This window comes from Hemiscyllium ocellatum, chromosome 24 (assembly GCF_020745735.1).
Source record: "Hemiscyllium ocellatum isolate sHemOce1 chromosome 24, sHemOce1.pat.X.cur, whole genome shotgun sequence".
Lineage (NCBI taxonomy): Eukaryota > Metazoa > Chordata > Chondrichthyes > Orectolobiformes > Hemiscylliidae > Hemiscyllium > Hemiscyllium ocellatum.
This window is the reverse complement of record NC_083424.1, coordinates 39,167,407-39,190,580: the sequence shown is the minus strand read 5'-3', so window position 1 is coordinate 39,190,580 and position 23,174 is coordinate 39,167,407. Positions and strand designations below refer to the sequence as shown.

The following is a 23,174-nucleotide window of genomic DNA, read 5'->3' as shown; positions in this document are numbered from 1 at the left end:
ACCACTTCTGCTGGCAGCTCATTCCTCTGTGTAAAAATGTTGCCCCTCAGGTTCCCTTTTATTCTCTCCCCTCTAACCTTAAATTGATGCTCTCTAGTCATAGATTCCCCAATCCTGGAAAAAAGATAGAGTGCATTCACCCTATCCATGCCTCTCATGATCTTACACACTTCTATAAGATCCCCTATCAGTCTCCTCCACTCCAAAGAAATAAGTCCTAGCTTGTCCAATGTCTCCTTATAACTAGACCCTTGAGTCGTGGTAACATTCTTGTACATTTCTTCTGGAATCCTTCCAGTTTAAAGCATCCTTCCTATAGCAAGGTGACCAAAACTGAACAAAATACTCCCAAGTGTGGCCTCACCAACGTCCTATACAACTGCAATTTAACTTCCCAACTTCTATACTCAATGCTGTGACTGGTGAAAGCCAGTGTACCAAAAGCCTTCTTCACTACTTGTGACAACTTTCAGTGAACCATGCATCTGAACTCCACTGTCCCTCGTCCACAAAATGCCTTAAGGCTCTACCATTCACCAGGAAACACTTACCGTGATTTGACTTTCCAAAACGCAAGACCTCACACACTTACCGTGATTTGACTTTCCAAAACGCAAGACCTCACACATCTATATTAAACACCATTTGCCCTTTCCCAGCCCACTTCCCCAGCTAATCAAGATCTGATAACCTTCCTCACTGTCCACGATACTGCTTATTTTAGCGGCATCTGCAAACTTGCTAATCATGCCTTGTACATTCTCATCCAAATCATTGATTATAGTTAACAAATAGCAACAGGTCCAGCACTGACCCCTGAGATGCGCCACTAGTCACAGGCCTCCAGCCCGACAAGCATCCTTCCACTATTACTGTCTGCTTCCTACCATCAAGCTAATTGTGTACTGAATTTGGCAGCTCCCCCAGATCCCATGTGATCTAACTTTCCAGAGCAGCTGACCATGTGGAACCTTATCAAAGGCCTGACTAAATCTATGTGGACTATGTCTATCGTCCTGCCCTCATCAACCTTCCTTGTCACTTCATCTAAGAATTCTAACAAATTTGTAAGGTATGATCTCCAAAACACAAATCCATGCTGACTATTCCTAATAAAACCCTGTCTTTCCAAATGCATTTATATTTTATTCCTCAGAATCTTCTCAAGTAACTTACAGTTATGAAGATGTGGATGTACTATACCTTTAAGAGAGTAAAAGCTAGCAGTCACAGCACCAAATGTTCTCAATAGGACACAATGTATAACATGCACTCCAGCTACTGGGATAGCTGGTTGCTTGGAAACCACAAAACAGATTCGAATTAGGTCACTCCGTTTAAATTATACTCCAAAAAAAAAACAAATTCCAATCAAGTTTGAATTTATTATATTGATAATCTGTTTTGGGGTATAAGACTGCGGAAAATTGAACAGTTGGGAGGAGAACTGCCACCCAACTAACAGATATACACTGTTAGTCAAAACTCAGAGGTATCGGAGAAGGAGTTTACACAGAGAAAAACCTCAACCCTGACCTGGAGAGCCAATCTACCAACAAAGATAAAGAGAAGATTCAACTGCTGGCTACTTTCAAAATTTGGAATTTTCTATAAATCTTAATTGGGAATTTTATTGGACTAGTATTAAGAAGGAAAGTAAAAGATAGGTTAGAGGATGGAATTGTAAATAATTGTTCATTCATTATTCTCTGTTATACTTTAAGAAATAAAGTTGTTAATTTTTACTTTAATTAGTTCTTAGTCTATGGAATATTCACAGATTACTGCATGGCATAAACCATTACTGTGTGGCTGGTTTTAAATTAAGCAGGAGTGTTTACCCCATGTCTAAACAGTTTTTGGGGCTCGGGTCTGTGAGTTGAACTGGTTTAGACAGACTTGAATAGATTTGGGCGTACGAAAAGTCCCAGCAGATTTAAACACTAGCAGGTTAGTGTCCTAGATCTTTAAATAAAACGTAGGTGAGACAATTTGTTTAATTTTGGTGACTTGTGTTGATTAAATTAAAAGTGAGAGAAATGGCTCTTAAAATTGCTAAAGAGGTTTTGGGATTTCAAGATGATTCTCAAATTTGCCAATAAAGCTTACAAAGGAAGAAAAAGGGCATACTTTTAGAATTAGCAAATAAGTTAGATTTGGGTTTAATGAAGGACAAAAGTAAAGCTGAAATTGTATGGGGGTTACTCAAACACTTAGGTGTGCCAGAGAAACAGACAAGTGCAGTAGAGGGAGAAAAACTTAAATTACAATTGAGGAAAATGGAGTTAGAAGATAAACAGAGAGAAAGGAAAGAGAGAAGGAATGAGAGAGAAGAAGGGGAGGGAGAGAGAGAAGGTTCTTAGCTGAGCAAAGAGAAAGAGAAGAAAGGGAGAGACAAAAAGAGACAGAATTTGAACTTGAGATGTTGCAACTTAGTCAGCAAAGTTAACAGGATGGAAATTAAAAGAGAAGGTAGTGATATAGATAAATATGTCAAAACTCTACCACATTTTGATGAGAAAGATGCTGAAGCCTTCTTTATTTCATTTGAAAAATTGGATAGGCAGATGGAATGGTCCGAGGATTTATGGGTAATGCTAGTTCAGACTAAACTGGTTAGCAGACCTAGTGAAGTATTTGCCACACTGTTAGGTGAGGGGTCAAGAGATTATGATTGGATTCCCAACAGTATGGAAACAGGCTCTTCGGCCCAACAAGTTCACACCAACTCTCCGAAGAGTAACCCACCCAAACCCATTCCCCTAACCTATATTTACCCTTGACTAATGCACCTAACACTATGGGCAATTTAGCATGGCCAATTCACCTGACCAGCACATCTTTGCATTGTGGGAGGAAACCAGAGTACCATGCAGACATGGAGAATGTGCAAAATTCCCACATTATTATGAGGTTGAACAGACTATTTTAAGTGCTTATGAATTGGTACCAGATGCATATAACAGCAGTTCAGAAACACAAAGAAGGAACCAGGTCAGACTTATGTTGAGTTCGAAAGAATTGAACATTGTTATTTTCAAAGCACGCACTCATCCATCAAACTGACTATGGTATTTGAGGCTCTGAAAGATTATTCTGCTGGAGGAGTTAAAAAACTTATTTCCAGAGATGGTAAGAATTCACATGGAGGAACAGGAAGTTCAGTAAGTCAGAAGGGCAGCAGGATTAGCAGATGAGTACATGTTGGTGCATAAGACAACTTTCTGGCCAGAATTTCATCCTGTAAGGAATAGAGAAGGGGAGATCCTACACTACGAAACCAAGAGTAAAGATCACTGGTAAGAATTTACCACAGGTTGAAGAAGCCCAAGAAGGTGAACAGGAAGTGAAAGGCCTCAGGTGTTTTCCTTGTAATGGAGTGGTACATAGAAAATTACAGTGCCAGTGGTTTCAGAAGTGCACTGGGAAAGGTGTTTTTACATGTCCCATCTTCTGGCAGTGAAGTCACAGTGCTGGTCGTTAAAGAAAGGTACAGGGAGAAAAGATGTGGTAAAAGAAGCTAAGCCAGTGACATTAGTGAAGGTAGTAAATGAGACCCCCAACAAGAGCCGAGGAGCTGGAGGAGAGTGCACAGCCTAGGCAGAGGCTGGGTATGGAGTTAGTACCTGATCTCTATAAAGAATTCACCTCTGTAGGTCAAGTTTACTCAGAACGAATAGGGGGAGAAGGACAAGAAGTTATAATTTTGAGAGATACAGGGTCTAACAGTCGCTGATAGTAAGGGATGAGCAAATATGCACTCTTTGTGATCTGTTACCCAAGAGTGCGGTAATTTATGGGATAGATGGACAGAAATTTAGCGCTCCCCTATGTAAGATCAAGTTGAAGTGCCAACTCAAGACTGGGCAATTGCAGTGGGAGTGATTGACAGAGTGTCAGTTCCAGGAATTCAATCTTTTCTTGGGAATGATTTGGCAGGATCCAAGGTGGGAGTGATACCCCATGTTGTGGAGAAACCCAAGAAACTGAGAAGTTAAAACAGAAATATCCTGGTATTTTCCTAGACTGTGTGGAAACCAGATCCCACTGTCATAAGTCACAGCACGAAGCAAAAAGTAAAGAGAAAGATGAAGGAGTTGAGGTTCAGTTAGGGGATACCCTGTTTGACATAATGGTGCAGAAAAAATCCAAACAGGCAGAGGATCAGACAGAAGTAGTTACTCCTGAAAGGCTAAGGGACATGCAATAGCAAGACAAGATGATAAAAGATATCTATGTGGATGCGTCCTTCGAAAAGGAGACAGAGAATATTCCAGAGAGTTATTACCTAAAAGATAGAATCCTAAGACGGAAATGGAGACCACGTCAGGTTAGTGCAAAAGAGAAATGGGCTGAAGTGCACCAGATTGTGTTGCTGGTAGCATACAGACAGGTGGTGTTACGGGGAACACATGACCTATGGGAGGTCACCTAGGCGGATGAAAGACTCAGGTTAAGGTACAAAAACATTTTTATTGGACTGGAATGCATAAGAATCTGGTTACACATGCCAAATGGGAGGTAAGCCATGGGCGGTAATAAAACCAGCACCTTTGTTGCCAATTCCCACATTTGAAGAACCTTTCATGCGGATTATAATTGATTGTTTAGGTCCCCTCCCGAGAACTAAAAGTGGGAACCAGCACTTGTTAACCATTATTGATTGTCTACCAGATTTCCAGAGGCAATTCCATTACAGAGTATCAAAGCAAAAAAAGGTAATAGAGGAGTTAGTAGCTTTCTTCACATGGTATGAGAGATTCAGTTGGACCAAGGTCAAATTTTACTGCTAGGGTGTTTGAGGTGGTTATGGATAACTTAGGCATACAGCACTTTAAATCCAGTGCGTATCATCCTGAATCCCAGGAAGCTTTAGAAAGGTGGTATCAGACCTTGAAGACCATGTTGAGAGCATACTGTCAGGATTACCTGCATGATTGTGATGAATATATCCCATTCGTATTGTTTGCCATTAGAAATGCCCCAAATGAACCTACTCAGTTCACTCTCTTTGAGTTAATATTCAGTAATGAAGTGAGAGGCCCTTTGAAATTAATTAATGAAAAATTGACAGGACCAAAGTTGGAGGTCTCACACTTAGATTATGTTTTGGAGGTGAGGGAGAGACTAACTCGAGTAGGTAAGTTAGCTAAACAGCAGCTAAAGAGCATAGAATGAAGCAGGTGGCAGATAAAAGCTCTGAGACTTGGACATTTTTCCGAGGGGATGATGTGCTAGTACTGTGTACCAGTGATAGGAGATCCCTTCAAAGCCAGGTTTAGTGGTCCCTATCAAATTGAGAAACAGTTGAGTTAGGTGAACTATTTAGTAAAACTGCCAGATAGAAAAAAAAGATATTGAGTGTGAACACGTGAACATGTTGAAACCATATTATACTAGAGAGAAGGAACTGGAGAAATAGGTGTTAGTTACTGCCCAGCAGAGTAAGAAATCCTATCCAGATGATTTGGATTTTGGGGTGCCTCAAAATACATTAAAAAGTGAAGTAGCCCTTGTGGAGTGAGGTAGGTTAGTAATCTATCTGTCTCAGGAGCATAGAACGCAGTTGAAAGATTTGTTACTGCAGTATAAGGACATATGTAAGAATCAGATGGGGAGAACTAATGCTACTGTACATGAAGTAGACATAGGACATACTGCTCCAGTAAAACAACACTCCAATCAGCGTAATCCTTTCAAAGCCAGACAGGTCCAGGAGGTGGTGGAGGCCATGCTCGACAAGGACATCATTGAACCAAGCCAGAGCGAGTGGAGTTCGCTGACCGTCTTAGTTCCCAAACCGGACGGGATTCAACGATTTTGCATGGATTATCAAAAGGTCAACGCCATTACAAAATCAGACTCTTGTCTAATTCCTAGATTGGAGGACTGTATCAAGAAAATCGGACAAGCCAGTTACATCACCAAGTTGGACTTAATGCGCGGTTACTGGCAGGTACCTTTATCAGAGTTGGCGAAAGAAACTTCTGCGTTTGTAACCTCAGATGGGCTATATCAGTTTAAAGTGGCACCCATTGCAATGAAGAGCGCACTCACCACATTCTAAAGACTCATGAACAGAGTTGTGGCTGGGTTAACAAACTGTACAGTCTATTTGGACGATGTGGTGATTTTAGTAAGTCCTGGAAAAATCACATGTTGGCAGAGTTCTTTGAATGACTACGAGAAGCAAAACTGGTGATAAACTTAAATAAAACAGAATTCGCGAAAGCAGAGGTCATGTTCTTCAGACATAACTTTGGTCATGAAAGGTTGACCCCACGAAAAGTAAAGACAAAGGCCATTGAGAAATTTCCATAACCTCAAAGAAAAAGGAGCTTCGATTCTTAGGACTCAGTGGATTCTAATGAAAGTTGTTCCAAACTTCAGCAGTGTAGTGGCACTGTTAACCGATTTGTTGAAGAAGAACACAAAGCTTTGGTGGACAGGACCATGCCTGGAGGTAGTTGACCATTTGAAATTAATATTAACCACCAAACAGTTTTAGCTACACCAAACTTTTCAAAACCTTTAAAGCCATCAATACTAGTGACATTGGAGTTGGAGCTGTACTCTTACAGGAAGATGAGGATGGGATTGAACTGCCAGTTGGTTACTTTTTGAAGAAGGTCGATATCCACTAAAGAAAATACTTTACAATCAAAAAAGAACTATTGAGTTTGGTACTGGTCTCACAACATTTTCATGTGTATGTCACGAACAATGTGTCAGAGATGGTTGTGTATACTGACCACAATCCACTTACATTCTTAGAACGCTTTAAAGACAAGAATATGAGACTATTTTGTTGGAGTCTTATGTTACAGACTTTTAATTTTAAAATCATTCATGTTGCGATTCAGAAGAATGTAATTGCAGATGCATTATCATGGATTTGACTCAAGAGCTTAGAGGAGATTTGTATCTACTTAATGTTATACATAGGTATATGAGAAGTAGTTAAGGTGAACTTACATTAAGATTATCTGTAAGTTAGGGTAATGTGTTTAAAAGGTAGAGGAAGAAAATGAAGCCACCTTTTCACTACGATGGTTCATTTCTTTCTTAAGGGGGGAGGTGTTACGAAGATATGGGTGTACTTTAAGAGAGTAAAAGCTAGCAGTCACAGCACCAAGTGTTCTCAATAACACACAATGTAACGTGCTCCAGCTACTGGGGTAGCTGGTTGCCTGGAAACAACAGAGCAGATTTGAATTAGGCTAGGCCAATCAGTTTAAATTATACCCTGAAAAAATGCCAAATTCCAATCAAGTTTGAATTCAGTATATTGACAATCTTAAAAGCCAATGGAACAATCCGATGCTTTGGGGTATAAGACCGGGAAAAATTGAACAGTTGTGAGGAGAACTGCCACCCAACCAACAAATATAGACTGCTTGTCAGAACTCTCTGACAGAGAAGGAGTTTGCATAGAGAAAAACCTTAATCCTGACCTGGAGAGCCAATCTACCGACGAAGATAAAGAGAAGATTCGACTGCTGGCCGGCTTTAAAATTTGGATTTTTCTGTAATTGGGAGTTTTATCGGACTAGTATTATGGAAGGGAATGTAAGAGATAGGTTAGAGGGAGGAATTGTAAATAGTGGTTAGTTGATTATTCTCTGTTATACTTTAAGAAATAAAGTTGTTAATTTTTATTTTAACTTGGCCAATGGAATTTTCACAGATTACTGCATGGGATAAATCTTCTCTGTGCGGCTGATTTTAAATTAAGCAGGAGATTTTACCCCGTGTCATAACATTTATCTACCACAGATGTTAAAAGTACTGGTCTATAGTTTCCAGATTTTTCCTTGCAGTCCTACTTGAATAAGGGAACAACATTCATTATCATCTAGTCTTCTGGGACCTCACCCGTGATAGTTGCTGTAGTGTATTTGGGTTTCTAGAAGACATTCAATAAGTTGCCAAATAAAAGATTATTGCACAAGATGGCACTGCAGATATATGCATTAGTATGGACTGAGATTGGTTAACACACAAAAAATAGAGAGCTGGAATCATGAATCTTTTCAGTTTTAAAAGATGTAACTAGCCAACTACCACAAGGGTCAATTCTGGAGCCGCAATGACTTGCAGGAATGGGCAGAGTGTAACCTATGCTAATGATACCCAAATAAGGAGAAGGATATACTAGCACTGGAGCATTTTAAAAGATATTTTTTGGGTTGGGATGTAGAAGTTGACTTATTAAGAACAGTTAAACAGGTGAGGCCTTTATTAAAGACATGATGTGGAGGTGCCGATGTTGGACTAGGGTGGACAAAGTTAGGAATCATAACACCAGGTTATAGCCCAACGGGTTTATTTGGAAGTACTAGCTGTTGGAGGGCTGCTCCTTCATCAGGTAACTAGTGGGGCAGGATCAGAAGACATCAAATCTATAGCAAAAGATCACAATGTCATGCAATTAAAATGATATATTAAATAAACCTAGATTGCTGTTAAGTCTTTCATATTTGAGAATGTGTTGCAGGTTTCAGTTCATTAAAATGTAAATCCCAGAACTTCTGTTAAGTCACATTCTCAAGGTAACTCAAGGTTTTATTAAAGAAAAGTGACATCTCAGTTCAATGTATTAAAGGTGTAAGGTTAGAGTCTGTCTGTATCCCAATCTTGAATCAGACTGATTCTATTTCCAAAGTAGGAATTTATAAAATGTTACATGGATTGACTGCCTGCAGATTGTGTGCATTTTGATAGAAGATACAATGTATCTGCAAATACAATTTTGCAAATAGACTTTGTGTGCGTGTGTGCATATGAGGGCGACAGTGTGTGTGCATGTGCGTGTGAGTGTGCGAGAATGTGCGTGTGCTTGGTAGAGTATGTGCATGAGTGTGAAGGAGTATAAGCCTGTGGGAGGGTGTTGAATGTCGATGTGTGTATCAAGCCAAATTCGGTAGCCATGAAGATGGCCTCAACTGGGACCCTGTGTTCATGTCACACTGCAGGTGACGCCACTACACTATACACTCTCACGCATACACACCCACTCTTACATATTCACACATGCACACAGACCCTGTCTCATGCACATGCTCTCTCTCAGACACACATACATACGCCCCCCTCCCCCAACACACACACTCACACTCATGCACACACCCTCTCACAGGCTTATATTCCATTACACTCACGCACGCACACACACATTCTCTCACATGTACTCACGTACACGTACGTGTCTATGGGGTGAATTTGCAGATACATTCTATTTTTGCTGAAAAAGCATACAACATGCTGGCAGTCAATGCATATACCATTTTATAAATTCTTTCTTTGGAATAGATCCAGTCTGGCTCAAGATTGAATTATGAATTTATAAACCTCTATAATGTCAGTCCTCAGCCTCCGTTAGTCCAGATTTGGAAGATTGAGAAGTGATCTTTTTGAAACATAATAAAGATTCTGAGGGGCACTGACAAGATGGACATTGAGAAGATGTTTCCACTTATGGAGGAATCTTGAACGAGGGAAGATAACTGCAGAATAAGAAAATATTTGCTGAAAACTGAAATGCGAAGGAGTTTCATCTCCCTGAGGAATGCCTGGAATTCCCTATCCCGGATAGTTGTGAAAGCTGGATCACTGAACATAGTTAAGGAGGAGGCAGATAGATTTTTGAAATACCAAGAATTTGAGGACTATGAGGAACTGGCATAAAAGGTTTGAGGCCTCAGATAGATCAGCCATGACCTTACTCAATGATGGGGTAGGTTTGAAGGGCCAAATGACCACATCCTGCTCCAATTTTTAATGTTCTTATGCTGCAGTCAATTTATTTAGATAGCAATAATTGAGGCACTCTTTTCCCATCCTTTTCTGCAACTGCAGGAAACACCCTCTTATTTTACAACAACATATTTGTATAGCATGTTGACCGTAATAGAATTTGCAATGATTTTCAAAAAATCAATTTAAAACAAGTCACGACAATGAGTAACAAAAGGAGAGACATTAAGTGAGATTACCAAAAGATTGGTCAAAGTAGGTTTTAAAGAAGTGATAATAGGGAAGTGAAAATATTTTTTGAATTCAGAAACAAGTCAGCCAATACAACATGATGATTCTGACACTCGGAGCCTGCTGATGCTTAAGTGGCAGATAGAACAAATCTGATCATTTTAGCTATTGCTTTCCCACCACAAATGGTATTAAGCATTAATACCCCACTTTGTGAGCCACTCTCCCAAATTTCCCCATGTTGCTACTTCTCTTCCTACTTTCTTCTTGAAAGTATTCTGTTGTTTTTGCTCTATCTTTTTGTTGATCCTTCTGTGGTTCTGCTTGTGCCTGGGGGCTTAATTTTTTTCTGTCTAGTGAAGTACTCAACACATTTCTTAATACGAGGAGAGACTTCTCATGATGACCTTGAGGACCCGTAAACCAAAATAACCAAAGTTATTGACCAAGAAATTGCCCGACAAGATTTCACTTTCTTGTAACTATTATTTCAACTTGAGCCAGATAAATCGACAGGCATACCACAGTTGGTACAAACCATTAATTACACATAGGACAACTGACTCAAAAGACAGTATCTCACTGATGTGGTAGTGTCTTCTAGGCTAGCAAGTGGTGGCGTGGTTAGGTAGAGAGCAGGTGTGGGGGGTATCACAGTAAGAATAATGTAAGATGTTTTTAAAATGATAATGCATCTGTCAGCAGTCCTATTTGAGGCTGGTTTAATGAATGGGATATAGAAATGTGATGTGGTTCTGCAGCATGATTAAGCTGACACAAGGAGTTTAATTCTAACTACACCGATAATTCCTCTAACAATCACAACAGTACAACCAAAAATGCACAATACCATTAATGTTAACTAGGTAAATCATTTCTTTATTTGCACTTTTGGCTGAGGGGGATGTGCTATAAATTTTGAAGACAAGGATATTTGTTAACTTGTGTTGCAGTTAACAATCCAATCTGCCTATCTTTGAACAAGATGTGGAGATGAAAGTGTTTGTCTGAGATGAACAGAATTATAAAATCATACAACACCTGGCTATAGTTCAACAGGTTTATTTGGAACTACTAGATTTAAGAGTTCTGATCCTTCATCAGCTGGCTGAGGAGCAGGATCATAAGACACAGAATTTATAGCAAAAGATCTCCGAGTCATGCAACTAAAACGATATTTTGAACAAACCTAGATTGCTGTTAAGTCCATCTTTTAGAATGGGTTGCAGTTTTCAGATTATCAATATGTAAATCCCAGAACTTCTTTGAAGTCATATTCTCGAGATAACTCAAGGTTTTATTAAAAAAAAGGTGACATCTCAGTTCAGGCAATGCATTAAATGTGGAGGATAGACTCTGTCTGAATCCCAAACTTGAGTCAGACTGGTTCTATTTCCAAAGTAGGAACTTATAAAATGTTATATAGATTGACTGCCTGCAAATTGTGTTCTTTTTCAGCAAAAATAAAATGCATCTGCAAATGCAAATTCACCCATAAACTTATATGTGTGTGTCTGCGCATGTGAGGGAGAGAGTGTGAGAGTATGCATGTGAGTGTGTATGTGGGAGTGTACGTGCGTGTGTATGCTTGGTAAAGTGTGCACGTGAGTCACATTCTCAAGGTAAGCCAAGGTTTTATATATAAAAAAAGGTGACATCTCAGCTCAGGCAATGCATTAAATGTTGAGGTTAGAGTCTGTCTGTATCCCAATCTTGAGTCAGACTGGTTCTATTTCCAAAATATGATTTGGATTGACTGCCTGCAGATCGTGTGCTTTTTGAACAAAATAGAATGTATCTGCAATTACGTGTGTGCGCATGTGCGCATTTGTCAACTCACATTGGAGGAAATATGCTAAAGTCATGAACAGTGCTAAATCAGGAGAGTTCCTGATTTCTTTAATTTTAGTAGGTATCCATACTAATTATGAAAGAAACCTAGAAATTTATGAGTGTTACTCACAGAGTTTGTAAATACTCAATGGTTCGCTCGTCATAGAATGATGTTTAGAAACTAATACAATATTCAAGAAGAGCTTAATGATTGCTGAGTTAACAACATTTATATGGTTTAATAAAACCTCATCAAGCAATTTGATTAAACTGTTGATGCAAAATTAATCCGAGATATTAAAGGAGAGGAGGACATATTAGCAATCACGAAAGAACATCCAGGCTTGATATAAATATTAGGAGAAAGTGAGGACTGCAGATACTGGAGATCAGAGCTGAAAATGTGTTGCTGGAAAGGCGCAGCAGATCAGGCAGCATCCAAGGAGCAGGAGAATCGACATTTCGGGCATGGGCCCTTCTTCAGGAATGAGGAGAGTGTGCCAAGCAGGCTATGATAAAAGATAGGGAGGAGGGACTTGGAGGAGGGGCATTGGAAATGCGATAGGTGGAAGGAGGTTAAGGGAGGGTGATAGGCCAGAGTGGGGGTGGGGGCGGAGAGATCAGGAAAAAGATCGCAGGTTAGGAATGTGGTGCTGAGTTCGAGGGTTGGCACTGAGACAAGGTGGGGGGAGGGGAAATGAGGAAACTGGAGAAATCTGAGTTCATCCCTTGTGGTAGGAGGGTTCCTAGGCGGAAGATGAGGCGTTCTTCCTCCAGCCGTTGTGTTGCTATGATCTGGCGATGGAGGAGTCCAAGGAACGGCATGTCCTTGGTGGAGTGGGAGGGGGAGGTGAAGTGTTGAGCCACGGAGTGGTTGGGTTGGTTGGTCCGGGTGTCCCAGAGGTGTTCTCTGAAACGTTCTGCAAGTAGGCAGCCTATCTCCTCAATACAGAGGAGGCTACATCAGGTGCAGCGGATGCAGTAAATAATGTGCGTGGCGGTGCAGGTGAATTTGTGGCGGATATGGAAGGATCCCTTGGGGCCTTGGAGAGAAGTAAGGAGAGAGGTGTGGGTGCAAGTTTTGCATTTCTTGCGGTTGCAGGGGAAGGTGCCGGGAGTGGAGGTTGGGTTGGTGGGGGGTGTCATGGAGGGAGTTGTCTTTTCGGAACGTTGATAGGAGAGGGGAGGGAAATATATCCCTGGTGGTGGGGTCCGTTTGGAGGTGGCGGAAATGACGATGGATGATGTGATGTATATGGAGGTTGGTGGGGGTGGTAGGTGAGGACCAGTGGGGTTCTGTCCTGGTGCCGATTGGAGGATCGGGGCTCAAGGGCAGAGGAGCGGGAAGTGGAGGAGATGCGGTGGAGGGCATCATCGATCACATCTGGGGGGAAATTGCGTTCTTTGAAGAAGGAGGTCATCTGGGTTGTTCGGTATTGGAACTGGTCCTCCTGGGAGCAGATGCGGCGGAGACGAAGGAATTGGAATATGGGATGGCAGTTTTACAGGGGGCAGGGTGGGAGGAGGTGTAGTCTAGGTAGTAGTGGAAGTCGGTCGGTTTATAGTAAATGTCCGTGTTGATTCGGTCACCCGAGATAGAAATGGAGAGGTCTAAGAAGGGGAGGGAGGAGTCTGAGATGGTCCAGGTAAATTTGAGGTTGGGGTGGAAAGTGTTGGTAAAGTGGATGAACTGTTCAACCTCCTCATGGGAGCATGAAGGAGGCAACCTCCTTCCACCTATCGCATTTCCAATGCCCCTCCCCCCAAGTCCCTCCTCCCTACCTTTTATCTTAGCCTGCTTGGCAAACTTTCCTCATTCCTGAAGAAGGGCTCATGTCCGAAACGTCGATTCTCCTGCTCCTTGGATGCTGCCTGACCTGCTGCGCCTTTCCAGCATCAAATTTTCAGCCTTGATATAAACATTGTCTACATACCTCCTGTCTTTGTTTCCAGTAACAGCTAGAAAAGGAGGACTATCCTTTAGGTTCACACAAGTGAAGTCTCCTGCAGAGTTTCCCAGTGTTGCTATTGGTTGAGCTGTCTGTAGACAATAAACTTGGATCTAGAATACAATAAAAATTCTAGATTGAGAAAGTAGATACTGAGCAATCAAAACAAATATATTAAATGCAAATAACTTTATTTTGACATGTGTGTATATGCATTATATTAAATTTGTACTTATTGCAATTTGAGTGAGATGACCAGTCAAGAGTTACTTTGAATGACATTTTATTGCCACAAGAGGGTGAGAAGTACAGTGTTATATTTAACTCATGTTAGTAAACAACTGTATTGAATGAATATGTTTAATGCAAGTACTATGTTGATATTGGATGACTTGGAAATTTCCAGAATTTCCATAAACAAACAAAAACCTCATATTAGCTTTAAAAAATGGATCATAATGTAAATTATTAATCCTTAGTAAAGTCAGCTGAAAGAAAAATATTCTTTTAAAGTTTGAAGTGTAATTTCTTTGAATTTATATTTAGCATTTATTTTCTCATGACATTTATGTCATTTTACACAGGTCACTGGATTAGCCCTATAAATCCATTACAGCCTCAGTTAATTGATTATTTTCTTTGTTACCTAATGTATTGAATATTGCTGTACTTGGTCAACTCGTCAAAATTTTAAAAAGGTCATCAAAAAGAGTTAAGTAATGTTCCCAGGAGCACAGCACGGCTTTTGAAACAGTAATGGACTGACTGCAAGAAACCACTAAGTGAGTAATTCAATTTTCAATATTCTAGTTTGGAACAATGAGTAACACTATCAGGAGCTGATGGCAGAATACAGAGAAGAGATTATGCATAATTATTGTGATATTTCACAAAAAAAGGTAAAAATACATCTGATTAAAATCAATATATTTCTAAGACAAACCATTAATTTTAGATGTAATCAAAACATCACTTTAGAGGATGCATAACTTTATAGCCTTAGGGTTGGGATATTTTGATATTGAGGTCTCAATACTGAATATATTGTAAAAGTGTTGAAACTCTGGAAGTAAATATTCTGGGAGTTTACTTAATGTAAGGATTCATTCTTCATTGATACATAAATATCTTAACCTTTGTTGAACAGTATCTCTCACAGAATGGACTTTTAAACTATTTTTAGATCAGTCCATTATAATTCAACAGATAATTTATAGATCTATTTTATATGCAACTATTTAAATTATACTAAATCATTTGCTAATGACTAAACCAGCTGCTAAAAATTCTGTAAGTAAGTGGTGGTAAAATGTTAAATGGTTAAGGGCAGAAACTTTCACCCCCAGTGTTTCAGGATGGAACCATTTTGTAACTTGCACTAACACTAACACTATTACATGTCACAAATGGTAACAATCAGCAACCTCAGTGTCTTGCAAAACATAAATTTGGGGTTGTTGTGGATTCTGCTTGTTGCATTTGCTTTGGTTGGGATAGGGTACAAATTACTAAGCTAGAATTTATTGCTGATCCCAGTTTTAACTTTTACCTAGGCACTGAAATTACAATGTGAAGGACGGTTCTAAATTATTCTATCTTTTGGATTTCCCTCTACCATTATATTATTAACAAATTTTAAATGAATTGGCTAATGAATAAGGAGGAATTTAAGTTTAAAGAATAACATTTGTAATGTTAGTAAATCCTGCACAATTACTTAAACAGTAATTACTTATTTTCAAAATGTTACAGCAACTGTCACTTTTATAGTGCTTATAATATGATACTATATCCTAAACTGACCAAACATAGGGCGAAAGGTAAAGGAGGTGTGAACAAAGTGGCAAGTGTTAAGAAATGTTTAGAAAAGGTACAGGAAGGCATATGAATCTGGGAACACAACTGATCATCCAAATTATAAATCTGAAACGTGTCACAAGCATTCATGATTTTGGGTATGGATAAAAATACATTTAGAATTAGGTGTTCTAATATTCATCTATTTGCTGCAATTTTTAAAATTCCAATTTATTTTATGGTGGAGAATGCTTTATATTCTTCTTGACTTCCCCATTGTACCAACGATTTTTTCAATTCACAATTACGGGTGAAGAAATTGTGGATGTAGTCCATAACCACATCTGTGTATCACTGATCCATTTAACTTAGAATTTGTAAACGTTTTGCTTGCTATTTGACATATCCATTTTCCAGACATCACCTATTGCTAACAATTCTGCTATTACCACTTACACCTCTTAATAGACGTATCTTTTGATTCCTTTCACTTTGTTCATTACGATTGCTTTTAATTTTGTACAGTCATTTGCTTTTGTTATTTCATATTTATTGTTTTCCACCCTATCACAGAACTTCTTTCTTGTTCTTTCTAGAGTCCACCACTTTCCCTGCCCTGTACTTGTTTAAAATCTAACACATCTCTGATGGAACATCATCAACCTTAAATGCTGGGCAATTTTCTGGTGGAGTTGGGAAGCCTCATTGAAGGTTTAAAAGTAGTAGGTAGCACACAGATGTAGACATCCTGATCCCATTTCTGATACATTTAGTTTTTTTGACAGCAAGAAAAGGGGACAGATTCACACAGTGGCCCTTAACTCAGTACGACCATTTCAACGCTGATTTCAAACAGACCCTACTTTTGCTTTTCCAGGCCATTCTCCTGCCATGGTTGGAGTCCTGAATTAACAGTGTCAATATAAACTTAACAACCTAAGAGGCTTTAAAACGATTAGCAGTTTCTTTCAACAAAATGTTAAATATTGAAGTACATCTAAAAGCTTTGAAAATATTTTACAACTATGGATTTTTTCACTATCAAGCCTGTAGGAGCGAGAGCCTATATAGTTAGAAGTTTTTTTTTCATTTCCACGTGGTTGCTGAGGTCAGTTGTGGTTCTGTTCGCCGAGCTGGGAGTTTGTGTTGCAAACGTTTCGTCCCCTTTCTAGGTGACATCCTCAGTGCTTGGTAGCCTCCTGTGAAGCGCTTCTGCGATGTTTCCTCCAGCATTTATAGTGGCTTGTCTCTGCTGCTTCCGGTTGTCAGTTGCTCTCCGCTGCAGTGGCCGGTATATTGGGTCCAGGTCGATGTGTTTGTTGATACAGGCATGACACTCATCCACAGATTCTAGGAATTCCCTGGCTGTTCTCTGTTTGGCTTGCGTTATAATAGTAGTGTTGTCCCAGTCGAATTCATGTTGTTTGTCATCTGCGTGTGTGGCTACTAAGGACAGCTGGTCGTGTCGTTTTGTGGCTAGTTGGTGTTCGTGGATGTGGGTTGTTAGCTGTCTTCCTGTTTGTCCTATGTAGTGTTTTGTGCAGTTCTTGCATGGGATTTTGTACACTATATTGGTTTTGCTCATGCTTAGTAGCCACACACGCAGATGACAAACAACATGAATTCGACTGGGACAACACTACTATTATAGGGCAAGCCAAACAGAGAACAGCCAGGGAATTCCTAGAGGCATGGCACTCATCCACTGATTCTATCAACAAACACATCGACCTGGACCCACTACACTGGCCACTGCAGCGGACAGCTGGAACTGACAACCGGAAGCGGCAGAGACAGGCCACTATAAATGCCAGAGGAAACATCACAGAAGCGCTTCACAGGAGGTTCCCAAGCACTGAGGATGTCACCTAGAAAGGGGACGAAACGTTTGTAACACAAACTCCCAGCTCGGCAAACAGAACCACAACAACGAGCACCCAAGCTGCAAATCTTCTCCCATACTTTGAACACCTACGTGCTAAGGTCTGCTCATGGTTGATATTAGGGGAATGCCTGTGGAGGTGACATTGAGTGTTTAAAAGTCCATCAAGTGGGTAAGGGCCATGAATTGATGTTGAGAATATCAGAGGCCATGGGGTGGGTGACTGAATGAGTTGGAATGGAGTGTAAGGCGTGGCATGGGGGGCCTGAATTGGCATGGAAAATATGGGGAATAGTGGGGTATGGATGAATAGTGGGGTTGGCAAATCGGAAACAAGTACATTGGGATACAAAAACACACCCATAGTCACTGGCAGGACAAATGAGTTAAGGATTTTCCTCTCCTGAGCCTCATGTGTTGGCAGCCAAAATCTGACCTGATAATTCTGTTTTTCTCTCCAAAGATGGTGCCTGACCTGTCGAATATTTCTAAATATTTCCCTTTATTTTTATGTTAATGCATTGGGCAATGAAATCCACTTTGGTGCAGCAAAATTTCATATCACTAAGATTTGAACAATGAAGTTCTGGTTAAATTGTTTCTGATATATTGAAAAAGTTACATTTTGAGATGGTAAACATTGTGGATGAAATGTAGATGCACATAGTAACACATACGGACTTAGATGCTTTAGATGATAAAGTAATATATACTTTTACAGTGTTAATCATTATATTAAGTTTTGCCAGTAGTCACTTCAATTCCATATTTCAAGAAATGGAATTTTAGAATCTGCAGATGGACTGAAGGTTCTCCAGTGTTCTTCTGTATTGAAGATACGTCAATATTATTGTTTATACAGGGAGAAGCTCTATAATCAGATCTTAATCTGAGAATTATTGAAAACTGGAAAAATGATTTGATAAGAAAATCATAATAGAACTTTGTTCTTTTGATTTTTGAAAGTACATATTCCTTGGTCAACTATAACAAGACACATGTCACACATCTTTATTTTTTTTCAGTCAATTTCTGACAATCTAGACAGCGAATGTCAGGTTATTCTCTTCGTAAGGTGATGGGCATTACTTAGTGAAGTTGATTCTGTTAGACTGTTAGAAAACATTGGGTAAAGCTGAAGAGTTGAAATTAGACTATTCTTCCTCTATCTCGGTCAAAGTTGCTGAGTAGAGATTCGCCTAACCCAGCGACAGTTAGTTTAGCCTTGAAATTTACATTAATGATCTTAAACAGGATCATCCCAGTATGCATGATACAGTTCATACAAAGAAGAGCATTTATTAATTAAGTCGTTTTGGTCAACATACTTAGTTTTTATATACTTTGTTCACAACAAATTATATTAGTTATAATAAAAAAATTAACTTCTCAGAGCTGGGGCAGAAACAAACCTGTTTGTGCACAAATATCCTGGTAGTCCAGTAATGAATGTTTTTTTGCTTTGCTGGTGTAATATTGTATAATTACACCAAATTGTGTAATATTGTATAATATTACACCAATACTGCACCAAAAACTACCTGGGGGCCTCATGCCTTGTTCATCTCCTAATAGCATTTGGCCATATTGTTATATTGACTATGGACTAATCTGTCCTTTGCTGTAGCAACCAGACAGTACTTAGCTTATTCTTTCCTGAGTTATTCTGTAGTCCCATCCAAGAAAGTACAGTATAATGAAATACAATACTGCTTTCTGGTTGCTTACTTTTCCCACCCCAACCAATATGCCTACATGATTTTAATAGTAATTAGCAGCAGATTATTGGGATTTTAGATTAAGAATCTGAAATTTATTCAAACATTAATGCTCCTTCCTCAACATCATGTGAGCAATAGTTGTTGGTACATGTATGAAATGCATAGACATGTGGAATTTATATTTGAAATCGAAGAGCAGATTATTGGAAATAGGATACTGTAGCTTTCAAGGTGTTAGTAACACTATCTCTCGCTGTTAATGTATTAATAAAATTGAAAACACAGGGTATTGATCTAAGAGGCATTAGTAAAGTGGTTCAATAGTATATATTATGATAAGTAAACCAAAGAGCTGCACTGATTGCAGCTACAGACAGCCTCATATGGTCACCCTATCCTGTAGATTATATATGATAGCATGAATGTGGAGGTGAGGGGATTAGGTCAAGAAACAAGTAAAAGATTTATAAATGTTAATACAGTAAGAACAAACTGTTTTGTTAACTATATCTACTTGTTTTCTTCCATCAACAGATACTGTAAATTTAAAATTCATGCTAAGGAGTCAAGAAAATCATGTGTATTCCTCAATAAATTAGCAGCATTGTACAACGTTTTAGAACAAAATTCTGCAACACATTTCAGATGAAAAATATGATTAACCATGATCATAATTCCTCCCGAGTATATGGCATGTAATTACATATGAAAGTAGTTTAAAAAAGTCACTACTTGTGTGAGAGAAATAGTTTAAAATGTTGATGAAAAAAAGTATCCGTTGACTGCCTAAGACTGATTTATTATACATTTTTGCCCTTTCTCCCTAGGGATAACACCGATAAGATTCAGAGTTCCAGAATGAGTTTTAATATCTGGCTTGAGGCTTTACAGGCATGTAGTGCAGTAGGATCACTGCCCATAATTAGTTTTCATGGACAATGTTGGATAAGTATTTCAGAAACACACAAAACTGTACATAGTACTTAGACATAACCATACTTCAAAAGTAGAGTGATAGTCGCTGTCTGGTTGCTAGAAAAGTAACTGCTACAGGAATTATATCAGGAAAAAAATCTGTACTGGCATTTTAGAATCTACAGCATGCATTATTAATCAATAGCGTAATGCCACTTGGGAAATTTGTTTAAATAAAGTAACCAGGAGTGTAGGGAAAGCATCACCTCTGAGGGCCTGAATCAAATACAATCCAGATACAAGACAGATGGGATAAAGATCTTTTAACTTGATTGCTGAGAGAGATTCCAAGTGAAAAATTCAGGTCATTTGAAATCAAGTTCTAATGGATGGGAGTCTGTAGCTCAAAATTGGCCACAAATTGAGCCAGAATATGTGAAATAAATGCATGATTGAATTCAGGAGATATTAGTAAAAAATTTTTGAACACCTTTTTGTATGACTATTAAACACGCATGATTTGTTCTGAAAGATATTGGATTCAATTTTATAGGTTGCTGTGCTATATAACACATATGACAGAAAACAGTGATTTATAGGTTACAGTCATTATAAACACATTGAAAGTTCTATAAATCTATATAGTTCTTCATATTAGGGCAGGAACATCTTGCCAGATGATTCAAGATACAGGAAAGGAAAGAAAAGATTAGCATTGAGCAATGGAATTAACTTAGTGTTTGAATCTTGGCGAAATGGGGGCTTATTCTTTAAATGTAAGTTTGAAAGTATTTTTGGTTTTGAGAATGGTCAAGGACTGTGTGTGGACCTCTCCAAGCATTTCCTAGTTTTGGGCAGAATAATTTCTTCTGCTCTCCGGATATCCCACAGATTTTCTTTCGTTGCGACAGTTTTTAAGTTGCCCCAGGTTTGAGCGATGTATTTCTTGCTGCTATGAGAGAAACTTTTGATAGACTTACAAACTGTAATTCCTTGTCCAGCCATTAACATGCTAAGCACGTAACTTACTGAGTCTACAGGGACATTCCATAGTTTGGATGGTCTTCAAGATTTCAATTTTAATTCTCTTTGTTAATTCAGGATCCTTTTCTCCTTAACAGTCGACTTTGTCAAACTCCTTTCTACATCCCTCTAGTTTGATTACCAAAGTGAAGTGAAAAGCTGTTGTATTTCATTATTTCTAAGATTGAGATTATTGTTCAGCTGTTTTTGTCACTCCCAATCCCACCCCTACACTGCTCTTGGATTCTGTCAGTCTATTGACTCCCCTTATGTGACGGTACTCTGTCTTGCCTGAAAGCAATCAACGTATCACAACCAATTACCTTTATTCCTCTTTAATCCTCCCATTCCTCCTGCAATAATCCACCTCGGGTTTCCTGCTCTTCTGCATCTACACATTGCCTTTGGTGACCAGCAGGCAATTTTCTTTTGTGGCTGCTATCTTTCCATCACATCCCTTAATGCTAACATCACCGTATGTTCACCGTATGGTACTAAACCTGTACCAAACTTTACAAAACCTCTGCTTGATCCTTGTTACTGTTCTGCTTTTTTATATGTAAACACTAGCTTTTCACAACCAAATGTGAATGAAATGGTTGCAACATGAAAATTATGGGTAACTGGCAGCCAAAAGCTAACATGAAGATAACCTTAGAACAATTAGAACTCATTCTGGAAAGTGCTGAACAAACAGAGCAAGAATAAAAGTTATTCATGAAGAGATATGACTAACTTACAAATCCCACAAGAGCTTCAGCATTAGATTCAGTTATAATCATAATGTGAAACATAAAAACATTATGCATCTCAGTGTAGATGACTGATATGAGAAAAATGCTTTAAGTAGCAGAGCCCACTTCTCCCTCCCAATGCTGACCAAACAAGACAATCATTTTACTTGCTCTGTACGATAATATCAATTATTCATGTATATATGGCACTTAGAAAAGTGTATCAAATCCACATGTTACACTAAGAAACCTCTTTATTGAACTATTGTTTGATACACATGCAGATACAAAGTAATATGTTAAACCTATAATTCATGTTATTTGAATGACAACTTACTTAAGACACTACTTTTACCACAACGTGATGAATCTGTGCCAACGTTCACGTGCATTACACAGTTCTGATGTTCCGTAGCCAATAGCCCCATTTATAAGCGTCAAATGTCTTAGGCTAAAACTATCATAGGAACTTGTTAGGTTGTAGATTCAAATGTTGATTAAGCACAGTACTATCACAAAGAATTCATAATTTTTGTATTATAACCAATCATACATGTGCTTCATAAATAAAACACACCATTATTAAATCTCCCTCATTTAAATTACCTCCTTCAAAAAAACCATTGGATAAATCTGCTTTATGTGCTCCATGCTTCAACTAGTTAGAAAGCAGCTTTGATACTACTGCATGTTAGCCAAATAAACATTTTGAGGTTAAGAAATTAGGCAAGCCAGACTGTGGTGGATGGGATCTGTACATGATTTATGTCAGGAAGTCTCTTAAGTTTAACAGAACCAATTATCATTGAAAAGCTAATAAGTATCACATAAAAACTGAATGAGTGTTCAGGTAAAATAAAAGATTAATTATAATGTCTTTACACTAAGACCTCCAGTTTCACAAAATACTGCATGTGAATGACACCAAATTTGAAAATATTGTGACCTGTGAAAAGAATAATGATAAACCTCAATAGGACACAGACAAACTGGTGGAACAATGGACCATATGACAACTAAAATTTAATATATAGAAGTATGAAGTGATATATTTTACAAGGGAGATCAAGAAGATGCAATATAAAATACAGGATATACAATTCCCCAAAGAGGATGCAGGAGCAGAGGGATCTGGGGCTATATTTATTTGATTCACTCATGGAATGTGTTAGCTGGGTTGACATTTAATGTCCATCTGTAATGGCGCTTGAGAAGTTGGTGGTGAACTGCTTTATTGAACTGCTGCAGTCCAATTGACGTTGATACACCCCCAATATCTCCAGGGAAGGAGTTCCAGCATTTTGACCCAGATATTGAAGAATTAGGGGTATAT

The 23,174-nt window shown here is 38.8% G+C and overlaps 1 protein-coding gene across 2 annotated transcripts in view; it reads right to left on the bottom strand.

Moving 5' to 3' along the window:
• fbxw8 (F-box and WD repeat domain containing 8) overlaps positions 1–23,174 on the bottom strand; it is a 170,579-nt gene that overhangs the window by 21,106 nt on the left and 126,299 nt on the right. For both annotated transcript variants that reach the window (XM_060844021.1, XM_060844022.1), the window contains one exon: positions 13,755–13,882. In XM_060844021.1, coding sequence (XP_060700004.1) covers positions 13,755–13,882 — 128 coding nt within the window. The remainder of the gene's footprint in view (positions 1–13,754; positions 13,883–23,174) is intronic.